Source organism: Cariama cristata, unplaced genomic scaffold (genome assembly GCF_000690535.1).
Source record: "Cariama cristata isolate BGI_N322 unplaced genomic scaffold, ASM69053v1 scaffold4719, whole genome shotgun sequence".
Lineage (NCBI taxonomy): Eukaryota > Metazoa > Chordata > Aves > Cariamiformes > Cariamidae > Cariama > Cariama cristata.
Window position 1 is genome coordinate 51,735 of NW_009635126.1, and position 22,591 is coordinate 74,325.

Genomic DNA, 22,591 nt, shown 5'->3' on the forward strand with positions numbered 1-22,591 from the left:
ATGGGATAAATACTGTCTGAAATGGCTGCGCCATATGCGTGAGACTCCATCTTCTATTGTTAGTAACCTGACAGTGCTTCATAGAGCAAAGCAGTAGTCAGTCTGCAGGGAGGAAAGAAGGTCTAAAAGAATTCTCTAATAAACCTGAAATTTTTGTTGATATACTTTGCCTGCATCTCAGTGCTGTGTTGAAAGAATGTTAAAGAATTACCACTGAAAGTCTAGGGAAGAGGAGAATTTCATTGAATTTTGCGTCTTTTTTTATTCTTTCTCTTTTGGCTTCTGGAAGTGGCTGTCCAGGTTTAAGTGTCTGGGGTGTATTTTTGGCATAGAAGACTTGTATGTGTTGACTTTTAGTGTACCAATCTTTGAGACTGCCAGGCCCGCCTTCTGGGGAAATTTTATATAATTGGAGCATGACATAAAGTGTGTTGCTTTTTGACTAAATTCCTTTAAAGTCTTTGGTATTTCCCTCTTTTATTTCTGAAGTTCCTTCATTTTATGTCATAAATAACACTGAACTTGCTGAATCGCTGCCCATGAATTGCTTCAAGAACCAAAACAAAAAGAGAAGTGAGAGAGGATTTATTCAAATTTGACATTAATATGAGCAAGCGGCACTTTGAGGCACTGCCCTAAATACTAAGAACCCCTAAACATTTACAAGAATTTAAGCAGAATCAGAAAAGTTACCAGGAAAGACCGAAGGTTAACAGTGCCGCTGTCTCATGACGCAGAGATTTAAACACCCAAGCACATGGACCAGCAGCATTATCATTGTTAAATGTGTATGTAATACAGTAACTTTGCATTTTTAAAGATCCTTATCCTTGTATTGTCAGAATTACCATCCTTTAGAGATGTGGGCTCTCAGGAAATAGGTTTTGCTGTCCATGAGCTTTGGCACCCCACGCAAGCACAGCGTTGATGGAACTCCTTGATTTCTGCTGCCCTTGCCTTGCGTCGCCGCTCCCACCAGCGGTACCCGATCAGTTCTGCCTACTTGGCGGTCACTGTGCTCCCGTGCCTTCTGCGGGCGCAGAGTGACGCCGTAAAAGCCACAGAACCATATTTTTGAGCCTTTTACATTAACTGTCAGAATAATGCCGAGTTTTTTGTAGAGGATTATTGCAGACTTTGTTTTACATTTCCAAATGAAGTATGGAAGAAACATCTATACTCCTTGAGAATCTTGTATCTCTTCGAGTACTACATGAGGACTAGATGTTTCTTCCATGTGGTGGTGACTCTTCTTGCAAAACCAGGCTAATCCCTGGGTAGTAGGTAGGAACGATACAGTAATTGCCTGGTTAGTGCAGAGTACCTTCCCATGGGGCAGGAAATACTGTTTTATTTCTTGATTTCGTTGCCAGCCTTTGCTTAGTAAATGTCTTAAGAGCCTCTGAATAAAGGTAATTCCAGGCGAAATGTACTAAAAGTGTTTGCAAAGAAAAATGTCTGAAATAAAATTATTGGCTGATATTTTCGCTGAAGGAGATTGCTCTTAGCGGCCCTGGTGTTATAAATAGTGGTTTTAAGAAACATAAAATTTTCTTTGCCCAATGTAGCGTATACCAACAGAAATCTGGAGTTGTGTGTCTATCCTGCATGTCGTAGCGTGGTCGGAGATGTCTCAACTTGATTTGAATCGTGTGTTCTCTTAAGTCTGCATTTCCAGTAAGAATGCTTGAAAGCCTGAGAAGCGTTATATGTAAGAATAAAGAAGATTAATTTCTCTGTATCATTCACTTACGAATCATACAGCTCTATAGGATTTGATAATGGTGACATAAAAATAATGGCATCTTTAAAGAAATATAGAGACATTGTATCTGAAAGCTATATCAGAGCTATAGCCCTTTTCTTCTCATCGTACCTATGTGCTTTTGACAGTGGAAAAAGTATGCGCTGAGCAGATGAAGAGGGATTTCTTTGTCTACAGGGGGAACGTTCTTCAATAATTAGAACTCCTGTTAAGTAACTCTTTGGAAGTAACATCTCTGAAATGAGATTGTGGAGTTTTTGGCCAGGGCATATATCTGGCAGGGATTCATTCAGATGCTGTTCAAAATGGCATTTCATGAAGTCTGCAGTTCTACTTTGCTGACAATGACAACCTGTAAAATGCTGGGACGTACTGTAGGATTTTAAGGAAATGTTTTGCTCTTACACCTGCCAGGACATGTGGGGCCCTGATCCCTTTCTCCAGGATGTTTGTAACTTCCATATATAATCCATAGGAATTGCTCATATCCTGTGCTAGGAAAATAAGGCCTGTGAGCCAGTCTATTAAAACCTGTTGTCTGAAGAGCAGTGTGTAAATAAAAATATCCAGCTTTTTCAGTGATGGTAGATGTTTTTCCTTCTCTTCAGTAGCCCTTCCATAATTGACTTTACATACTAAAGGTCCGGTTCTGCATCGTTTTAAGCCAGTGGGGGATTTGACTTTCATTTCATTGTGGGGAGGACTGGCCTTACAGAGAAAAGGTGTGTGACTTTGAATGGAAGCACATCCCTTTCCTCCCTACTTGTAAGGTGGGAAAATAAGGTTTCTAAGACACTTGCTTATCATATATTATAAATATGCTTTTGAGGTGTTTATATTACTGTCATGGCAAGGTGTGCATTGTAAAGATTTTTAAAGAAGCTACATGTCCAGGCTCCACATAGATTTAATAATCCTAAGGTCTTGAAGCATAATTGTTTCTCTGGATTGCATTAGAAAGCATTCCAGTGACTTTCTCCATGTGAAATGAGGAGAGATAAACAGTGTGCCTCTATAGAAGTATAAATATTTTTCTCCAAGACATTTAGACTTTCACATGCTGTTGAGGGTTGTTTTTCTTTTTTTTCTGCTGTGAGAAGGCCTGCATATTCAAAACATTTTCAGACTTGATGTGTAGTCTTAGCTGAGGGTGGGTGTATCTTGCAGAGCTTGAGGTTTGGCCGACACTGCCAACTATTTCTAGGTTCACACGGTTCATTCGTCTAGTTGAAGCCTGAAAAAACACTTCTCCTGTGTTTCATTTGTGGAGTTTTTCCTCTTTACAGTTTGTTTTTGTTTGTTCGGTTTCTTGTTTTGAATTAGGATTTCTGCTCTGTGCTCGGGTTGGAACATCACCTTATGAAAGATCGTGTGTGTTTTGTAATGTGCAGCTTGTGGTGCCTCTCCAGTCTCGCTCCTGGAGCCAAGGATGACCAGCTCAATAATAAATATTAAGGAATTCTTTAGTGAGACTGTCACATGTGAACAGCAACGCCTGGCCATCTTGAATTTCCCATCACATAATCTCATTTCAGCACTTGGGTTACTTCAAGCCCAAATGCAAATGGGCGTTACAGATGCCGTGGCAGGTATTGGTGGCTGTAGTGAATAAACACACACATGTATACATCCTTGCTTAACACTTGTTTGGACTTCTGTCCACGTGGAAAAAACACAGTAAAGTTCATATTTTGTAAAACTTTGTTCTCATAATAGCTGGATGTGCTTGAAATTAGACCAGGTAAGTTTACCATCTCTTAAGTTTCAAAGCTTCTGAGAAGCTGAGGTGCACATCTAAGAAATCACAGAGTGATTTTTGTGCTCCTCTAATCTGATCTGTTTACTACAGATAATCAAATTTCAGACATTTTCTCCTGTACTGCCTGAATATTCAGCTCAAATGACACGCTCTCCCCCAAAAATAATTTTTTCCCCTGTCTAATCATCCCCACTATTTAAAAGTTTGTAATTTATTTCTGATTTGAAAAGGCTACCTTAAGGCTCCAGCCATGCCTTTCTCCAGGTAGACAAAGACCCTCTTAATAACCATTATTTTCTCTCATTCAGAGCGTGTGTACATATATATATGTAGATATAGAGATATATATGTGTATAGGTATAATCAAGTCACCTCCTGGTCCTGTTTTCACTAGACCAAGCTCCTGGCCTTCTTCAGGCCTGCCCGAGATGCTTTCTCTGCAACTGCGAGCAGTTGCGTTACTCTGCTGTTCCACTCAGTCCCTCTTTGCTTCTGCTCACTCTTTACTGTTTATAAATCCCAGGATCATACTTTTGTTTGCCACAAGGTTACCCTTGAACTCCATCCTGATGTGACACTTTTTTGTTTGGTTGGCTGTCTTGCCAGAGTAACTGCTTTCTAATTTTAAGTCTCTTTGGTTTTTTGGTTTTTTTCTTTTTTTTTTTCCCCTCTTTTCTATTTTTCCCCTTATTTGTTTGCCCAGTCTGGCTTCCTGGTTCCTAGAAACACCGCCTTGCTTGTAGGCGTGCATTAGGAGATGTGTATTGCTGCAGGGGGCCGGGTGATCCCCGACAACCCTCCCCTGCCTTTCAATCTGCTTCATTAGGCTATTTCATATAAGAAACAGGCTCTTATGGTGGTATACGGTTGGGCTGGGTTTTCTTCGGGAACATTACTAGGTATGTGTTGAGAGTTACGTGAAGTAAATGTAAGAACAAATGTATCCGAAGATATTCCTTGTTCTGCACAGAGTCATTAGGGAGTTGGAGTGCTCTTTGCTGGGCTTCAGTGGAGCCAGCAGGTGGGACTTGCAGACTAGAGCACGGATGAGACTCGGAAACCGGAGCTGTGTTCCCAGCTCTGCTATTGATTCTTCTCTGTGACTTGGATGCCTTGCCCCGCTCTCAGCTGATGATATTTACCCACTACATTACAGCTACTGGAGAGAGAAGGTGATGATGTTACAGCCTAAGACACAACCTTTTGGTAGGATCAGAAGCAGTCCTTCCAAGACAGGGTCAAATGCAGAGAAGCAGCATCCATGGAGCTAGCCAGGTTAGCTCAACTTACTGGTACTGCTGAAGACTGGCATAGAGAGAGCTCAATGGCTGTGACGGTAAGGAGAGAATTTTAGCTGCTTCCACACATTCTTTTGCTGTGTGAGTCAGGGCTCACGTTGGTTATTTACATAGACTGAACAGTAGCAGCCAAGGTTAAATGATCCCTACCCTAGACTATGGAGCTGACAGTTGAACCACTCAGAGGAATATTAGCTGACACCAAGACAGCTCACTTGAGGAAAAAAAAAACACCTACAAACCAAACCAAAATCTGGGAGTCTACTTAAGCAAACCCTCTGCCACCCCAAACCAGTGGTTTTAGGTGGCTTGTTCTCAAATTTTGCCTCAGTTGTGCTTAATTATGTCTCTATTCCTGTTATTCTGTCTTTTTTAATCATATAAACCAAACTGTTACTGAATTTTGTCTTTAGAAAGCCCTGAGAGCATAGTTAAAACAGAGTTTGTTGCCTGCCAGACCTTTTCCATGATGTACAAAGAGGCCCTGGGAATTTTATTTTACCCTAAAAGCTCTGACATTCTCTGAAGTTCATGTTCTTAAAAGTTATTTTAACCTGGTTTGCATTGGTGTAGGTAATCTAACTGTATCAGTTTGAAATCCAATTTGTGTCTGTTCATAATGTAGGAAAGACCTAACATTTATTTTCTGCTTGATTATTTTTTTTAATTTATTTCCCCATTAGCTATTTTAAGTGGTGTTTACCCTAAGGGATTGTAGGGGCAACTGGAGAACACAGAACTAGCAGTGTTAGAGACTAATGAAATAAAACTTGATTTCTTGAGAAAGGAGGTGAATTTTATTATCTGAATAATATGGTTTTGCCCTGATTTTTGCCTGATTTATACTAGTTTTACCTTTTTTTTTTCAGTATATGGAATAGGTCCCCAGTTTTAAGTGACTTTTAACCACACTACCTGAAAATGAAGGCCAAAGATTGAGCAACTCTGCCCCATCCTCAGGATGGAAGGTTTCCCTGAGAGGTTCTTGAGCAAACAAGGTATCTCCAGCAAAAACAAGAGAGACTTTATTATTCCTGTTTATGTCTGAGGTAAAAACGAAGTAAGACATGTCCCCCGCTATTTTGAGGTGTTTGTCTGATTTTTGTATCTTTATTTAATTCAGGAAGTCATTGGCATTGGGGGTTTTAACAGCTTGTAAACAGAGGCTACAGATCTTCTCCCCTAATTGATGTATGGCTTTGACCAGGCTGGGGTAGCACAGAAACCTTCTGCAATTGGGTTGGGTGACATTTTGAGGGCAGCAGCATGTTTCCCCTCCTTTCCTTCCTCTGCTCCTCTTGCCTCAGCATGCAAAGGGTGACTTCTTTCCCATTCACCCTGGACCTGGGAGACGCACGGTGCTGAGTGCCCACCTTGCTGGTGGGCAGAAGGTTGCTTTGCAGGCAAGACGTGAGGCTGTTGCTGGACCCATAGGGTTGTGTGTTTTTTCCAAGAGTTAGGAAAACATAAAGAGGAGGGTTACTTGAACAGAGAAATAAGGACATTTCGATATTTCTTTGTAGTTTTCTGAATTGATTTTATTATCACTGATTGAAAACAAACGAGGGTTAATTCTACATGAAAGCTAGACTGCCGCTTCTGACGAAGGTACAAAGACTTGTGGCATCGGTCATCCCTGTGACGCTAACGCGAGGTGACGAAGAAGGTTCAGGCTTGGGGCTACAACTTACACTGGATGTAATGACTGAAGCCTTTTTTCTTCATGGGAAAGCCTTTAAGATGGCAACAACTATAAAAAGTGTTGGCAAACATGCCACTATTAGTCAAACCTATCCATCCCCTATAGGGAAAAGTATGTTCAAAGGTATGGAATGGCCTCCATGTGAGGAACGGCTGAGTAAGACGGTGCTTGTTCAACTTGGAAAAGAGATGACTAAGGGCACATATTGTAGAGGTCTACAAAAGTCCCATAAAAATCTAATGGCACTGAGGGATGTTCAGCAATTTTGTAGGGTTTGGCAATGTGTCGGTGATACTCTGCCTCAGATTTGGCTTGTTTTGTTCTGCTGATGCGTTCCTGGCCCTCTGCCTGAGATTTGGCTTATTTGTCTTTTTGTTTTCACCGTTTATTTTCACTGTTTTCTTTTGCTCCATTTTAATTAATTGTTCTTATCAGTTATTTTTAATCCCATCCCCCCCAGCACAGAGTGATAAAAGCAGTTAGTGTTTTTGCACCTCTGGGGAAGTTTTATCTGAGTGAGGAAAGAGGAAATCCCTGAAGTAATTTTACAAAGTTCCCGGATTGCTGCTCCAAACCTGTTTCTTGCCCAGCTTATTCAGGGTCACTTAAACTGGAACATGCCCAGCTACATTGCTGAAAACCACGCCAGATGTGCTGTTTTCTAGCTCTTTACTCTTTCAGCCGTCTGTGCTTTTTGAACCACAAGCTGCTCCAACCCACGCGGAGCCACCAGAGTTGTAGTATGTGGCTTCGACCAGAGTTGTCTTAGTCTCTTGGTTTGGGGATTTTCTGTGTTGGATTTGTAGGCGAAGGGTGTCTGAGGGCTACTTCTGTGAGGCTTCATCTTCTCTGGAGAAAAACGGATGCCCTATAAGGCTGCTTTGCCTGGCAGGTTTGACGGGGCAGGAGGAGGATGTGCACGGTTGTACCTCTCCAAGCAACGGTGTCACCACGTCCCCTTTCCTTCCAGCCTTCAACCCGTGGTGCCCAGTCCTTGGGCTGGTGTGAAAGCAAGGGAGAGGGGGCTGTGGGGAAGCTGAGACAGCCTCGAGCTGTCCCTGCATAAGAATTCAGGTGCCGAGGTGGAAGACCTTCAGTGAGAGCTCTGCTAGCTGCTGGGGTGACCTGTGGCACTTTGGAGGTGCTGAGGGAGATGGGGAGGGTGCAGGAGAAATCAAGGGCCAGAGCAGCACTGCGAGGAGGGGGCTCTGGAGTGCCGTGGGGGGCCCTCACCACCCATGGGTGCTCCAGTGTCTCTGAAGCCGCTCGGACTTGTGTTGGGAACTGGTGTAGTCCCCAGTCATGGGGACCAGTGATGAGAACCGGTGATTAAGAAACCCTTATCTGGTCCCCATCTATTTCCTTTAATGAATAGTTTTCAGCCGGAGTTGTAGATGAAGCTTTGTGGGTTTAAGAGGTATCTTCAGCTGTGTTAAAAGTGTTTGAAATACCAGTTTGGAACTCAGGCATTTCAGTTGAAATGAGATTTTTTGCATGTGTGTCGTCTTCTCCTTTTTTTTTCCTTTTTTTAATGGCTTAGAAAGCTACTAATGATACTTTACTCTCCAGGGTCAAATGTTGTTTATTTTGCATATGGTGCTAATGTTTTTTTAACACTTTCTCTGACATGATGAGTAAATGGGCAGGATTTGTCACTATATCAAAAAAATAACTGATTCTGTCTCTAAATTTAGATTAAAAGCTGTAATTAATCTGCATAATAATGGCAACATGTTTTCCTGTGTATAGTCTCATGCTTACTTCCTAATTTTCTGTGTGTTTTCAGTATTCTTTGTTCATGAAGTTTGCAAAACACAAACGGCACATAACTCTATTAGCAGGACATAGTTGCATATAGGTTATTTAATTATGCAAACAACAGCTTCAGTTACTTCCAAGGTCGTCGATTTGTTTCCCTCATTTTATCTTTCAGTATTCCATGCATCTTTGCGCACCTGTAAGCTGCATTTCTGCCGAACGTGTTCGTGCATTGTCAAGGTATGGGATTAAAGTTTGGAAGGAGGAATCGCGGGTCCCTGCCGCAGTTAGAGGTAGCTGGCCTGGTGTTTGCAGTGGGAAACTGTGCTTCTTACCAGGGACCACCCACTCGTGTCCCTCCTGGCCACTGACACTTCCCCGCACGGGAGCGGTCACACACAGCGAGGTGTACTGCCTTCCTAAACCATTCGAGTACGATCAGCCAACTGTTTTTATGCCATATTCTGTGCAAGCATCCTGATTCACCCAAATATGGGCTTACCTGGGGAGGGATCCATAGTTTGAAGGGAGGAGGGTTTAAAGCAGGAGTACGGTGACAAACTCGGCATGCGTGTCTCCGTGCAGGGAGTGGACAATGACAGCATGGACCAGCTCTTGCCGAATTGCCGTGCTAGCAGAGGGAAGGGCACCTCGGGCAGGCAGGGCTGTCCTGAACCCTGCCCCTGTTTCCAAGGAAGACATGAGCAGCTCCAGATGTTCTGCTTATTCACCCTGCTTTTTTGGAGGAGTATCAGTGCTGCTTTCCAGTTGGGGATGGGGCTGGGATTTAGATTCTCTAGCCTTATCTTTCAAGAACCTTTATTGAGGTGTTCAACACACTTGCTCTAGTTTCCCCATTGGTAAATGAAAATATATTTATACCTGTTCTAAGAGCGCCAGGCGCAGTAACTGGCTTGTGTTTGCATTGTACTCTACCCTGACTATGAGAGATACTATTTAAGACGTATTTTCTTTTGGCACAATTCCACTGAAGACAGCAAAGCAGCTTCTGCTTTAGACAGTGGGTGTGTTTTGCCACAATACTGAAACGGTTGTATTTTACTAATAAATTATCCCTGTAGCGTATTTCACTATGAGTTGGAGCATATCCTAACTGTAAGGCCTGCATGGAGGAGTCTGGCCACCTTGTACAGGAAAAAAATCATAAAGCATTGCAGTGCAAATTCCAGAACAGAGAGCTTATAACAAGTGACATATGCCATTAACAGTATATATTGCTTAGAAACCAAGGGAGATTTCTAGAGAGGTCTTCAGTACAAATGATTAGCAGTTATAATGAAGTACTATCCTGGTAAAGATAAGAGTCTCAAAAATTTGTGGTGTGGGTTGGGTTGCGGTATGAGGAAACCTCTCGGAGAACCGCCCGTTTTCTGTAATTAAGTGTGAATAAGTAACACCATGTTGGTTCATTAGCATTGGTTAGTTCGGCAAACTGATGAGCTGACACTGTGGGAACCAAGCCCAGGCAAAATGCAGCTATCATGCTGAATTTGGTTTTGTGACTTCTGTAGCTTTTTGCTTCTTTTTCCTTTGCTGCAGGTTCTGCATAAAATCAGAGGAAGTCAATATATTCAGAGCTCTTACAGTCTTGGCAAGATCAGCATTGATTACAAAAACATGAACAGAAATTTCTTTGTCCCTAAACAGTAATAAACAGTGGCTGAGACTGCTTTTCATAGGGAAGATCACAGCTAGAAGCATCGTGCCTCTCCTGGTTTTAGCATCGAAAGAAATGAACCGAGAACAGCTCTGCTGGAGGTTATTGTTGTTCAGTTCAGGACCGAATAGAAAACCTTTGTCTCTGTTACTTAAATACTGTAGCCAGTCATTAACATCAGTGGGTCTTTTTTCTTTACAGGTCACTTAATTATCCTACTAGATATTTGTGCTTCTGCAATGAAAAGTGTTTTGTGACAATAAGGTTGTCTAAGAAAAAAAAAAAATAGCTTGTGTAAAAGAGTTCCCTTTTACAAATGGGAAAAGGTGTCGCTCCTCTCTCTGTGGTTGCTGCGTTTGCCTTTTAAGGAGACCTGATTTACAGTTAAATGTTTTGGAAGATGGGCAGAGGACCAAGGCGAGTGCTAACAGTGCCAAAGAGAAGCGGGAAATGAGGGAGAGGATAAGTTGAAGGAAATATCTCTCTGCTTTTAAACAGAAGAGGAAAACAAATTGGAAATGTGGGTGGGGAGAGATGAAAGCACCTACGTCATTGCAAAGCAAGGGCTCTAGAGGAAAAAAGAAAAGAGATGATATGGTGAAAAGTCGTGTTCTGATAACTTCAGTAGCTTTATATCCACAAAAAAGGGGCTACGTGCTACTGTGCTGTCTTTGCTTCTGGCCTTGCCTGCATTTTTGTCTCCCGTCTCAGGCTGGACACCCTAGAAGGGGGTTAGCTCTGCCTGCCTGCTGTGTCTCAGTTTTAGTGGCAGGGACAGAGGATGGTCACGCTCCTGCTTTCCTTCCCTGGCTGGTAGCTCTCATTCTCCTCCCGGGAGGGTGCAAGGGCAGAGTGGGGCTGCTGCAGGGGGGTACCTGGGGGCAGGCAGTGCCTGCAGGCCCCAGAAGTGGGTACCCAAAGATTTCTCCATCTTGCTCTGCAGCCTTCCCTCACTGTAGGGTGAAATCCTGCCCAAAACCTCACCGATCCCTTGCCCTTGGTGGCAGTGATGCCTTTCTGGGATGGGTGCTGAGAGAAGAGGGGGACGGGCCCGTCTGCAGGACCCAGGTATGATGCTCAGCAGAGGGGGTGATGCAGTCCGTCTCCACGGGCCAGCGGGTACATCTCCCATCTTGCTACTGCTTTCCTCTGCTTTGCGCCTGTGTTCATAGCCCCGTGGTGGCAGCTGGACCCTTGATGCTCACATAGCGGTGCGCAGCTCTGAGCCACCAGCCCACCCTCCTGCCTCCACATCAGAAACACACCCGTCTGCCTTGGGTCAAGCCCTAACTGAGGCTTTGAGAAGGAAGAGGCACCAACTATCTCAGCCCCTGTCCTTTCTTGTTCATCACTGATCACAGAAACAGGTATGGTTTCCCCACTCCAGCTCAGAGAGGGACTTTTTGGCGTAATCAGATCCCTGACTTTTGCCCTGTTGTTTTGCTGTCATGACTTTACTAAATCTTTCTTCTCTTCAGGGAAGATATAACTTCCAGTTTCCATTCGAGTAAAAGCAAGTCTATGGTTTGAGGCCAAAGGTCCATCTGTCCCGGCATTGTGTTTCTCATAATGGCAAACAGCAGCTGCTTGGGGAAGAGTATAAACATGGGGTGAACATTTAGTCCTACCTCCTCAGAATCACTCTCCCAGCCTCCAGCCCTTTGTGGTCCCTGGGTATCTTTTGTACTTGGTGGCTCTCTGATGTTTTGAACACCAAGATCCTGCCTTTTAACCCCTTATTTTCTCATGTGAAACCCTTCCTATTTTATTCAGAGCTGCCTTTTTTGCTTAAGAGTCTTTGGTGAGGAACCTCACTGAATAACTTTAGACAACCTGATCTGTAGTTGCCTCTTTAGAAATTGGTGTCCTTTTTAGTCCTCTGGCACTGCAACAGTTTATGCACGAGATTATAGGTGACAGTTTGTAGTCATTTCACCTATGCTACATGATGTGTTGACTATGTATTGCTGTTACTTACTGTATATTGCTCTTCTCTTTGCCAGTTGTTTCTATAGTCTCATTTACTGATACTTCAATTTGAGACCAATGCCATGAATGCCCCATAAAGGAGAGTTCCTGCAGGGAACAGTCCTTTTACCAAGCTTGATCTCTTACTGGTGATGCTTCCCAGTTGGCCTATGTAAGAGTCTGGGACAGTGTTTAAACAATACTACGCTGCTGCTTCTCTGAGACGGGTGAAGCTCAGAAATCAGCTTTTCTAAAATATTGTTTTGGTTTCCAAAAGTAATTTTTGAGTTCACAAAAATGTAACTTAAACCTATGTTTATTTTTAAAGGAGAAAAACAGGTAACAGCTGATATTCTGGTCAATTTACAATTGCACCATACAGAACAGAAGAACTGAGATTTAACTCTTGTTGAATGGTCTTAAAGACTTGGAAGCCTTGTTGCAACTATGTAAATAGTAGAACAATTTACATGGCATTAAAATTCAATTGAAATGCCGTCTGATTAACCTATATACCATTTCCCATGTAATTTCATTGTAAAGAAACCAAAGACAATTATAAAGCAATAGTATTTTCAAAGAGAACAAGGTCTGTAGCAAAAGGTAGTGTCTTCTAATATCGCAACAAACCATTCTCGGTTATAGCTTAGACAATCACAACTACAGCACCATCACCATGGATTCCTTTATATTCTCTTCAGTACTAATTTTTCAACTGAGTGGCTGTTCTGGAGAAAAAAATATAGTATTCTTTAAAAAAAAAATAATGTCTGTGCTTTGCTCCAAATTTGCTTTAAGGTGTTAACACCTCATCCAGATCGTACCGTAAAACCCATTCACAGAGATGCAGGCAGCGGCAGGAGCTACGGCAGGAGAGCACTGACACGGCTGGCAGCACAGTAAGTCCTTGTGCAGAGCCAGCGCCGCTGAGCTCGCTGGAAGCCCCACCGCAGAATTGGCTCACGCTGCGTGGGGCTGGCAGGACCCACAGACCACGGGCTGAGCCCACGGAGGATGGTCCAGAGCTGGGCACAGGCAGGCTGTCAAATTGTGTAGATCTGCATTTGGTTTGCTGTTTTCCAATAGCTGCTAGTTACTGAAATGGATTCCTGACAATGAAATTATTTCTTCAAGAAGTAAAGGAAGAGTTGCTTAGCTTCTTGCATCCTCCCGTGAGGTTTCTATTCCTGGGCTCTGAGCAGGACTGAACACTGTTTTATCAGGGCACTTTCTGAACTCTAAAATAGTGTTTGAGTTTTCAGTTACAAAATCTGTAAAAGGAAATACTTTAGTACTTGATTTTGATGTACGACGTAAGAGAAATCCCTACTTATATCTTGATGGGCTGTCTTGGAGAAGATTCTATATGCCTCCCAAATTGGAATTCTATTCAAATAATTCAATTAATTATTTCTCTGACTGACTTCTGGCAGTTGCCAAGCATTAAATCGTCTCTTCTAAGATGTGTCAGAAACATACTGCTTTTTAGAGCCTCCATCAAAAACTGACAAAGCATTAGAGCAGCAGCCTGCCACTGCTGGGCCTGACTGCTAATTAGGAGAACACAGGACCGTTTTCAGTATCACCCCTGACGCTCCCAGAGCAGAATCAAGAAATATCACAGGTTTATCAGCACAGCCTGTGGCCAAGGTGGAGAATTTAGGTACATCTTCTGGCTGTAAAATCTGTTAATTTTTTGTACGAAATCCACTGTTACAGAACTGAAGTCTTTCTTTTCCTCTGTCACCAGTGAATAGATTGTTAACACTTGAAAAAGTTTGCAATTTTGCATAAAAGCATCCCAGCTGAAATGTATTTCCGTAGCCAACTACTGTGTGGAGGAGGAAGGTTTGGAGAGGGTCTTCCAGGTCTTTTTCCAAAGTGCGCATCTTGCCCTTGAAAACACTCTCTGACTTCATCGCTGCTTCGCCGCTCTGTCATCCGCCGCCACCTGTAGACGTCAGAGGGTGGCCGGTGCCCACTGCAGACTCATTGTCCATCTCCCCTCGCTCCGTGGTTCCTCCCGCTGTTAGCAGTTCGTTAGGAGACGGGGCTGCTCCTGCAGGCTGGAGCCCAGGATGACCCACGCAGGAGGTATGGTCCTTGCGGGGATTCAGTAGGTCAAGAACGATTAATTCCAGAGCAACTCTTTGTAAGCGAACAAAGTAACCACAGCTTGGTGTGGCTGTTTGTGCCATCGGATTAGCCACAGGGCTAGGCGTTTGGCCCAGTGATGGGGAAACAAGCGGAGCCTGTCCGCAGCTCTCCTGCGTGGCCCCTCTGGAGCCAGCAATGCCCGGGCCTGTCCAACACCCACCGATAAGTGTGCCGATGGCTCTCCTGCATAATGCCGTGGGGTGCAGAGCCCAGGAACAGAATAGCTGCCTGAAGACTATCAGCACATTTTCTCCACCCAGAAATATTTGATTAGGTGAATACGCTTCAGCCAGTTAAAGTGACTTAAATCATCCCAAATGCCTGTAAGTTCTACCTTACTTGTTTTGTTATTGGCTCATAACAAGAGAGCGCTGATATGTTAAATGTTTCCTAAGCCAAAAAAGAAGAAAACTAATCCATTCACTGCAGCCTGAATACCTTTGATTTATGAATCTCTGATTCATCCTGACAGCTACTTAAAAATTCATGTCAAACTCTGCGTTAATCTTGGCCAGAAAAAGAAAAGAAATGCGTTAGGTAACAAGAGTGCCACAAAATGCAGTTACCGTTGTGGGTGTGTTTAATGAAAGGCATCGTTAGCGTTTAACTCGCCAGAGAAGCGTGAGTACTTATTACCAGATACCTTCTCTTTTTTGAAGTCTGTTGAACAAATGTGTACATGGGCGTAGAAATGCATCTCTAACATTGATGTCTCATTACATTATTTCCCTTCTTTAATGTGTAGAGTTATGATGTATGTCAGAGCTTCTCTAGTGTCGTTAGATCCTGAAACTGAGATAATACAAACATTTTGTTTTATAAGGGAGGAAAGGGAAATAAATTACTTTCTCTTTTTTTGTTATTTTCTTCCCAATATTAAGCTTATTTGAGATTAAAAACTTAGCTTAATTACTTGATTGATCAAACAGCATTGTATATAGTGCCCTGGAGAAATTACCATAAACTCAATCAGGAATTTTTTTTTTAACATTTTATTATTATTTGTTGGTGATTTGGTTATTTTTTTTCCAAGAATGCTTCATTACAAATGGTAATGTTTTCCAAGAAAATAACTAGATAGCCTGAAATTTGAATATATTAAGGGTTTGAATAAGTAAAAGCAGCTGCTTTTCTCTTGCAATAGCTGTGTCTTCTGCTTTGCATTTCTAAACACAATTTTACTTAGCATACATCCATGGCAATTTACTTAGTATCACAGACTGGTTTGGGTTGGAAGGGACCTTATGAGACCATCTAGTTCCAACCCCCCCTGCCGCGGGCAGGGACACCTTCCACCAGACCAGGTTGATCAAAGCCCCATCCAACCTGGCCTTGAACACTTCCACCTGGCCTTGAACACTTCCAGGGATGGGGCATCCACAGCTTCTCTGGGCAACCTCTGCCACTGCCTTACCTCCCTCACGGGGAAGAATTTCTTCCTAATATCTCATCTAAATCTTCCCTCTTCCAGTTTAAAGCCATTGCCCCTCGTCCTATCACTCCATTCCCTTGTCAAAAGTCCGTCCCCAGCTTTCTTGTCAGCCCCTGTAGGTACTGGAAGGCTGCTCTAAGGTCTCCCCGGAGCCTTCTCTTCTCCAGGCTGAACAACCCCAACTCTCTCAGCCTTGCTTCACAGCAGAGGTGCTCCAGCCCTCGGATCATCTTTGTGGCCTCCTCTGGACTCGCCCCAACAGGTCCATGTCCTTCTTGTGCTGAGGACCCCAGAGCTGAAGGCAGTACTGCAGGGGGGTCTCACCAGAGCAGAGGGGCAGAATCCCCTCCCTCGACCTGCTGGTCACACCGCTTGGGATGCAGCCCAGGGTTTTTTGAAGTATCTTAACAGGCCCTAGGCCCAAGGTGGTGGTAGACCCAGTAGACCATCCTGGCAGAGTGGTTAAGGAGGCGAGGGCCAAGAAGGGAGGCATGTGGCTGTTTTGTTTCTGCCGTGGACTGAAGCCAGGAAGCTCCGCTGTAGCTTAATCAGAAAGGGCAGGTGATAAAAAACAGGAATGAGGTTAAATTTATGCAGGAGATCACAAATTTTTTCTCCATCTTTTTCATTACTTTACCAGCAAAGAAAGATAGGACCTTACTGTGTAATGCTGGTTTTATTATTACAAAAATATTCATTTCATAAGTGAGCAATTGAATGTGATTCTTTATTTACAACATGTCATATCTGGCCTGTGCCCATTATTTACAGTTCTCCAGAAATTTACTAAACTATATTCAGTTGAATTAAACACAATTGAACACGCTGTTCAAGTTTTTAAAGATTCAAGATAATGAAACGGTTAAGATACTACCTATATTTTCTACTGAATAAAATCTACCATTTATATAGGCTTTCAGGTAACATCACTGATACAGTGTCCTAGATCATACTGAAGACAATGTTAAGAGGTCAGTGAGTGGGTCAGAATGCTGGCTTTTGAGAGGAGTTGTTGAAATTCATTTCAGTATTTTTGGCTGTGGGATTTTTCACTATTGATTCTTTTTGGCTATGTGTGAGGTGGTTGCTTTGGTTTTCTTGTAGAGTGATTAAATTACTTTTTTTTTTTTTTTTCTTTAAAGAAGGGGAAGAGAACAAAGGCAGGCATGTGGACAGCTAAGCGCTGCTCCAGACAATTTGTCTTATTGACTGCAGGAGAATTACTGGCATGGCACCAGTGCCCTTCTCAGCCACTTTGAGACTTGGCAAATTCTCCCTAGGCTGTTATGGTAATGTTTGCATTAGCCTTTTGTAATAAACAGGTATCAGAAGAGTTGCAAAGGTAGATTTATGTTGGCTGCTGAGGGTGGGTTCTTACTAGACAAATAAAAGGAAATAGCTGAAAACTGTTAATGCTTTATGGAAGAGTATCAGCAGAAATGCTAAGTTTCCTGTCATGGATATCTAAAACTCTTGACTTAGCCAAACTATTGATTTCCCCCTATTCATTGACTGGCCTGTTCATAATTAGGAAAGTGTTATGATGGAAAGCCTCATGACAGGAAAAGTGGTGGTGTTTGTACTTCTACTCCAAGACTTGAGAGAGGAGGGTTCAGTTCCCAGCTTTGCAGCAGATTTCTTGTGTGAGTAGCAACAATCTGTCACAGCTGTTTCAGTATCCAATTGATCCAAGCACCCAACGAATTTGATGAAGTTACCACCATGGTTAGCATTTTCCATTGAACACCACCCACCTGTCTGCTTCGATATATCCAAAATCCTGCTAGATACCTCCTGGTTTTTAGCATCTTTGTTTTTTAGCATCTTTTAGCATCTTGGTTTTTAGCACCTTTGAAAACCTGTTTTATACCTCCCAGGGGTTTTCGGTGGAGAAATGTCTGAGCTGGACCACGAGGACCAGGGCACAGTGCTGCACCGGTGAAGCTTGGGTTGGATATCAGCTCGGAGGGGGGATGCTGTTGGAAACACGAGTCGCCCTCTCACGTCTTCATTCGCGGCCAAGCAATTCCTTCCCACCTCCACGTGCGTCCCAAGGCAGGCAGCACTTTGTCCTCCTGCCACAGTAAAAATACAGGTAGCTGTGGAGTTAACACCATGCTGGCTGATTTCCTAGGATTTCAGCTGAAATTCTGAAACCCCACCCCAGTATCGTCTCTCTGACTTCAGACACCCCCGGTTTCTACCTTTCTTTCTAAATGCCAGTTTGTGGTCGTTTCATATGCTGTTGTTTCTAGCACGTTTCTCTATTAAAATTCACCTTGTTTGTCCTTAGCCACTTTGTACAACTTGGGATTTGAATATTGCAAAACATATCTTAGGTGTAGAAGTTGTCTACCTACTTGTTTTGTGAAGTGAAGAACAGAATATCCCTAATATTAAACTATAAAGCAGTGGTAGTTTATTTATAAAACCAGAAAGGGCATTTAACAAGCTACCTGACCCCAGATAATTTCGGACTGTATTTGTCATGTACACAGGCGACATAAAATTATGAAAGGAAAATAGTTTCAGCAGTATGTGATGCAAGTGAAATGGAATAGCACCGTACAGACAGGAAAGCTGGTGCAGAGTTGAGGCTCGATAGATTGGTGGAGGGCCCATTTCACAGGATTGTGGCTTCAGAAAGATTGATGAGACTGTAGGAAACCCCTGCCCCATCCCATTAGTGGATGCCCTTTTGCCACCCCAGCTGTACTGACTTGCGTCCTTGTGCGGCCATTCTGCAAACTGATCTGGGCTGCAGTAGCATTTTTTTGTGGAGTAAAACAGTGCTCTTGACTTTAAACTTCTATCAGTTGGCAAGTCCAGCTCCCAGCAGGGGCTCCCCGGCATCTGCGTGGGCTGGGGCTGTGGGGAGCCTCTGGCAGCGTGGGGCAGGGAGTGAGCTGGGAATGTGTTGAGCTGCTCTTATCCCTGCAGGCTTCTCCCGTTGCCAGCCCCCTGGGCGAGGGCAGCGATGCTTTGGCACATTCAGGTTGTGAAACCATGTGGGGATCTGTGATTGAAAGTATTTCTGGTCTGAATGTGGGATTTGGAGGGGCTTCCCTGCACTCGTGACCCTGCAAAATGGGCTATGATAAATGTGTATGGAGTGTTGGATGGAAGGATGCTGGCTGCAGCACGTCTCCCTCTCTGCAGTGCTTACAGCAATAGCATCTAGATAACCCTCAGTAGTGCTGGAAATGTGTTTACGTCAACCCATGAAACACATTTTACATATCTCACCAAAATTAGTTTATAGAAACACAGTGTGTAACTGGTTCCAGTTAAAACCTTCACCAGATCAACCTGACTTACCTCTTGGTGAAAATCAGCAGGAGGAAGGGGAGCTTTTTTGTTACTGTTTTGTCTTTTTTTTGGACCTTGCCACATCCTATTGTCATTTTATTACATGACGATCACATGTTTTACTTAAGGTTTCTTTTCTCTCTCTCCTGTCTGACAGGCCTAGAAGATGTTGTAGCAATAATGATTCCTGAACCCAAAGGAAAAGAGATAGTGAGCCTCCTGGAGAGGAACATTACTGTGATGATGTACATAACTATCGGGACACGCAACTTGCAGAAGTACGTCAGCCGGACCTCTGTGGTATTCGTCTCCATCTCCTTCATTGTGCTGATGATCATCTCGCTGGCATGGCTGGTCTTCTATTACATCCAGCGATTCCGCTACGCAAATGCCAGAGACAGAAATCAGGTGAGCGGTGCTGGAATGGCTGTTTGCATTTCCAAAAAGTCACCGTGGGATTCAGCTTAAAAGTAAAAGTTGAGGAAATTGTGAATGTGTGGTAGAAAAGACAAACCAAAACAAAAACCAAGAAAGTGAAAAGAAAGGGGATATAAAAATGCCTGTGTTCAGGAACAGACAGGACTTCTGTCAATATAGATGGGATTCAGGAAAAACAAAATTAATAAATATAGTGTGTATATATATTATGGGGGTTTTCTCTGATGCAAAACACACAGGGAATAGACAGAAAGTTGATAATGTTTATTAGTGAAAAGATTGCCTTAGTACATGTAGCCTGGTGACACGGAAATGTATATAACTAACAGCCCTTGAGATCAAAGTGATGACTCAAATATATTGTGGTATGTGAATGTCTCTGTGTGATACAAGGTTCTCAATAAGTGAAGGAAGAAAAAAAGAACAGAAAGTGTTGTCATTTTAATACTTCTTTAGAAGGGTCTTGGGCTTGAAAGGCAAACATGCCCCTGTTCATTTGATTACGATCACTGAACTTATAAGTGCTGTAGTGATAGCCACCAATATTATTAAACCATTGCTTTTGGTTTTGGCGTCTCGTCCAAACCCCATGGAAGAGATACAAAACCTACAGAGCTGGAGAGAAGTCAACAGCAGTGGGAATGAGCCCTGGGTCCTGAGGCCCTCTGGAGTTATAAAGCACTGTGCATCTTTATGGTAGTTCAGCAATGAATAATAATAGCAATGACAATAATAAATTTAATCTTTTCTTGGCTGGATGCAACTATCTCGGCATCAGCAGAACTGTGAAGCTGAGGCTTCTACATTTCATTCTAATGGTGCAGTAGAAAATGTTATCAATGTATGAAATCTGAGGAGATAACCATTTTACTGCAGGGAAAAAAATGCACTGTAATTCAGAGATGTTTCTGGACCCTTAACAAATTACTGTCGGGGCAGGGGCAGGGTTGCCTTGCTTGCTCTGCAGAAAAAGTAAAACTGAGAGTCTTAATAATCATCTTGTAGAGAAAAGTACTGCCACGTGCTCTGCACATACGTAACGTATACTTAATGTATAGGAATCCCTCACCCTTCCCCTGTTGAAATTCAGGCATCCTCTGAGATAGAGACCAGCTGCTCTGTATTTACAGACAGAAAGAATATATTTTCCTTTCAAATACACAGTATGAAATTTTGGATAGCAAGAATGAGACTATCCCAGCTGGAATTTGAACATCGCTGGCAACAGATTTGCTGTGACTCTTAACGGCTGTGATAAATTTTAGATGCTTTGGCTGCAAAAGTACATGTGTACCTAATTTATCTATGTGAGTACCATAAGTGTACTTTCAATCAAGTAATTATACTATATTATATACAGGCAGATTAGCAGTGTAAATAGACATACATAAACATGAAACCCAGAAAACAAGAAGCTCATTCAGGTAGTATGCTATAGTTTGGAACCGATAGGTTTATGTGTTCAAGCAGATTTCCTTTTCAGTATTTTCTTTCTAAAGGCTGAATGAGACTAATATGTGCACAAGCAATTGTCCTGTGCAGAGGTTTTAGTAACTTAGTTATTATACTAGTTCTGTTCTTCAGAAGAATAAGAAAGCATGCCTCCTAAGCAATTATTAATTTTTTGCCGAAGCTGTAATAATGATGTGGGACAAACTAGAATTTCTTCATGTATTTTCTTCATCTAGTTTTGCCTGACATATCCTCTAATCTCTTTATTAGCTCTTTTCATATGAAAAATGGTAGTGATATACAGACAAAGCTCGACCATTTGTGTTGCTGTGGTTTGGTTTTTTTCTTTTAGTCCTGGCTATGGAATATAATGATGTCGGTAGTTCAGAAGAGCTCATCTTGCTCTTGTCCTTTCCAGGAGGGTTCCTCTTTGTTTCCCCTAAAGTTCTGCTTGGGTTTTTTTTCTCTTTTTCTCTTCTTTCTCTTGTAGCACAAGGATGGGATCACAAAGTTCTCTGTTAATATCTTGAATATTCAGATATATACAAGAAAAACTGTTTGTGTTGCTTTGCTGGAGCAAGATTCTTTTGTCATTGCGCTCAAAAGCTTTTGCCATTATAACTTGCTTGGGTCTGTTTGTATGAAGGTATTGTGCTTACTTTTTGGAAAGCCTTGCATGCGTTGTAAGCACCTTCGTTACTGACCAACTTTAGGAAAGATGCTTCCTTCTATTTGTATTTGATGTGCTCAGGCTAAAGTTTATCTGAAGGTTGAAATGTTTGGATAAACAGAGCATCTGATGAAGGGGGAGCCAGCTGGTCTATTCAGAGAAAGTTGTGCTAGCAGTTCCTACCCAGCAATGCGATAAAACCTAACTGTGCAGACTGACTGCCCTGTTCTGAAGGTGCAAAAAAACTGTGAGTCATTTATTAGACTTCCATTAAAATGAAAAAAAAAATTAAACATTAAAAAGCTTAAATTCATTTTGACATCTGAATGATTTAAAATCCCACAATTTTAAAACAAGGGCTTACGAGGGCCTATGTTTTCTGTGTCAAATAAGAACCTATGCCTACCTCTTGGTTAACCTCTGTCATGCATGCCCTTTCTGGATATGGCTGAATGTGGAGTTGCTACCAGGAGCAGTTCAGCCTCCTCTGAACTGGTAGTGTGGGCACTGTGCTGAGGGAATGGGGCAGTGTGTCTGACTGCAAAACACGATTGGCAGAATAAGCCATTATCTCCAAGCAGGAGGGGTGTTGCAGTATTACATGAAAGCAAGATTTCGGAACATCTATCCTTGTTCACTCCAAGTCTCCCTCACTCCTTCTTCCATTTTGCCTCTTTCAAGCTAACCCATTACAACTATGTCTTCCTTTCATGAAAAATGTCAGGTGTCAAGCCTCATAACTACCTTTGCCTCTTTGTCCTCTCTTATGTGGTGAGCCTCCTTTCCAGGTCCACTTCCCTTCTTGCACATGGCATAAGTTGCTGATCAAGCAGTAAACCCAAAAGGAGCTGATTTAATTATCCATCAAGAAAGGAAGGAGTCCAGATAGTGAGAGAGGCAGCTAGAAAGACCGAAGAATCTCCTGAAATAATTTCCTGTGACTTCCCAGTGAGATGAAACCTGGACATACAGCATGTACATCTTCAGGCACCACGTGTACATCTTCCTCACCATGTGTGCAACATCCAGGTTCATGTGCCTGATTTTGATGAGCGGAGAATCAGGACTTCAAGGATTCTCACTGAATGCCCTGACCCGTTTGTCCAAACTTGGCTGGGAATTAATGCAGTGGAGGACCAAACTGTCTTCCATTATGGACTTGTGCACCTGCAGCCAGGGTGTCAGCTACAAATACGGTTAGATTT

General features: G+C 42.7%; 1 protein-coding gene across 1 annotated transcript in view; it reads left to right on the plus strand.

Moving 5' to 3' along the window:
• Positions 1-22,591, plus strand: part of LOC104167213 (RING finger protein 150) — a gene marked incomplete at its 5' end in the record, with an annotated part of 78,740 nt that overhangs the window by 51,731 nt on the left and 4,418 nt on the right. The window contains one exon of the mRNA XM_009707402.1: positions 18,984-19,234. Within this exon, the coding sequence (XP_009705704.1) occupies positions 18,984-19,234 (251 nt within the window). The remainder of the gene's footprint in view (positions 1-18,983; positions 19,235-22,591) is intronic.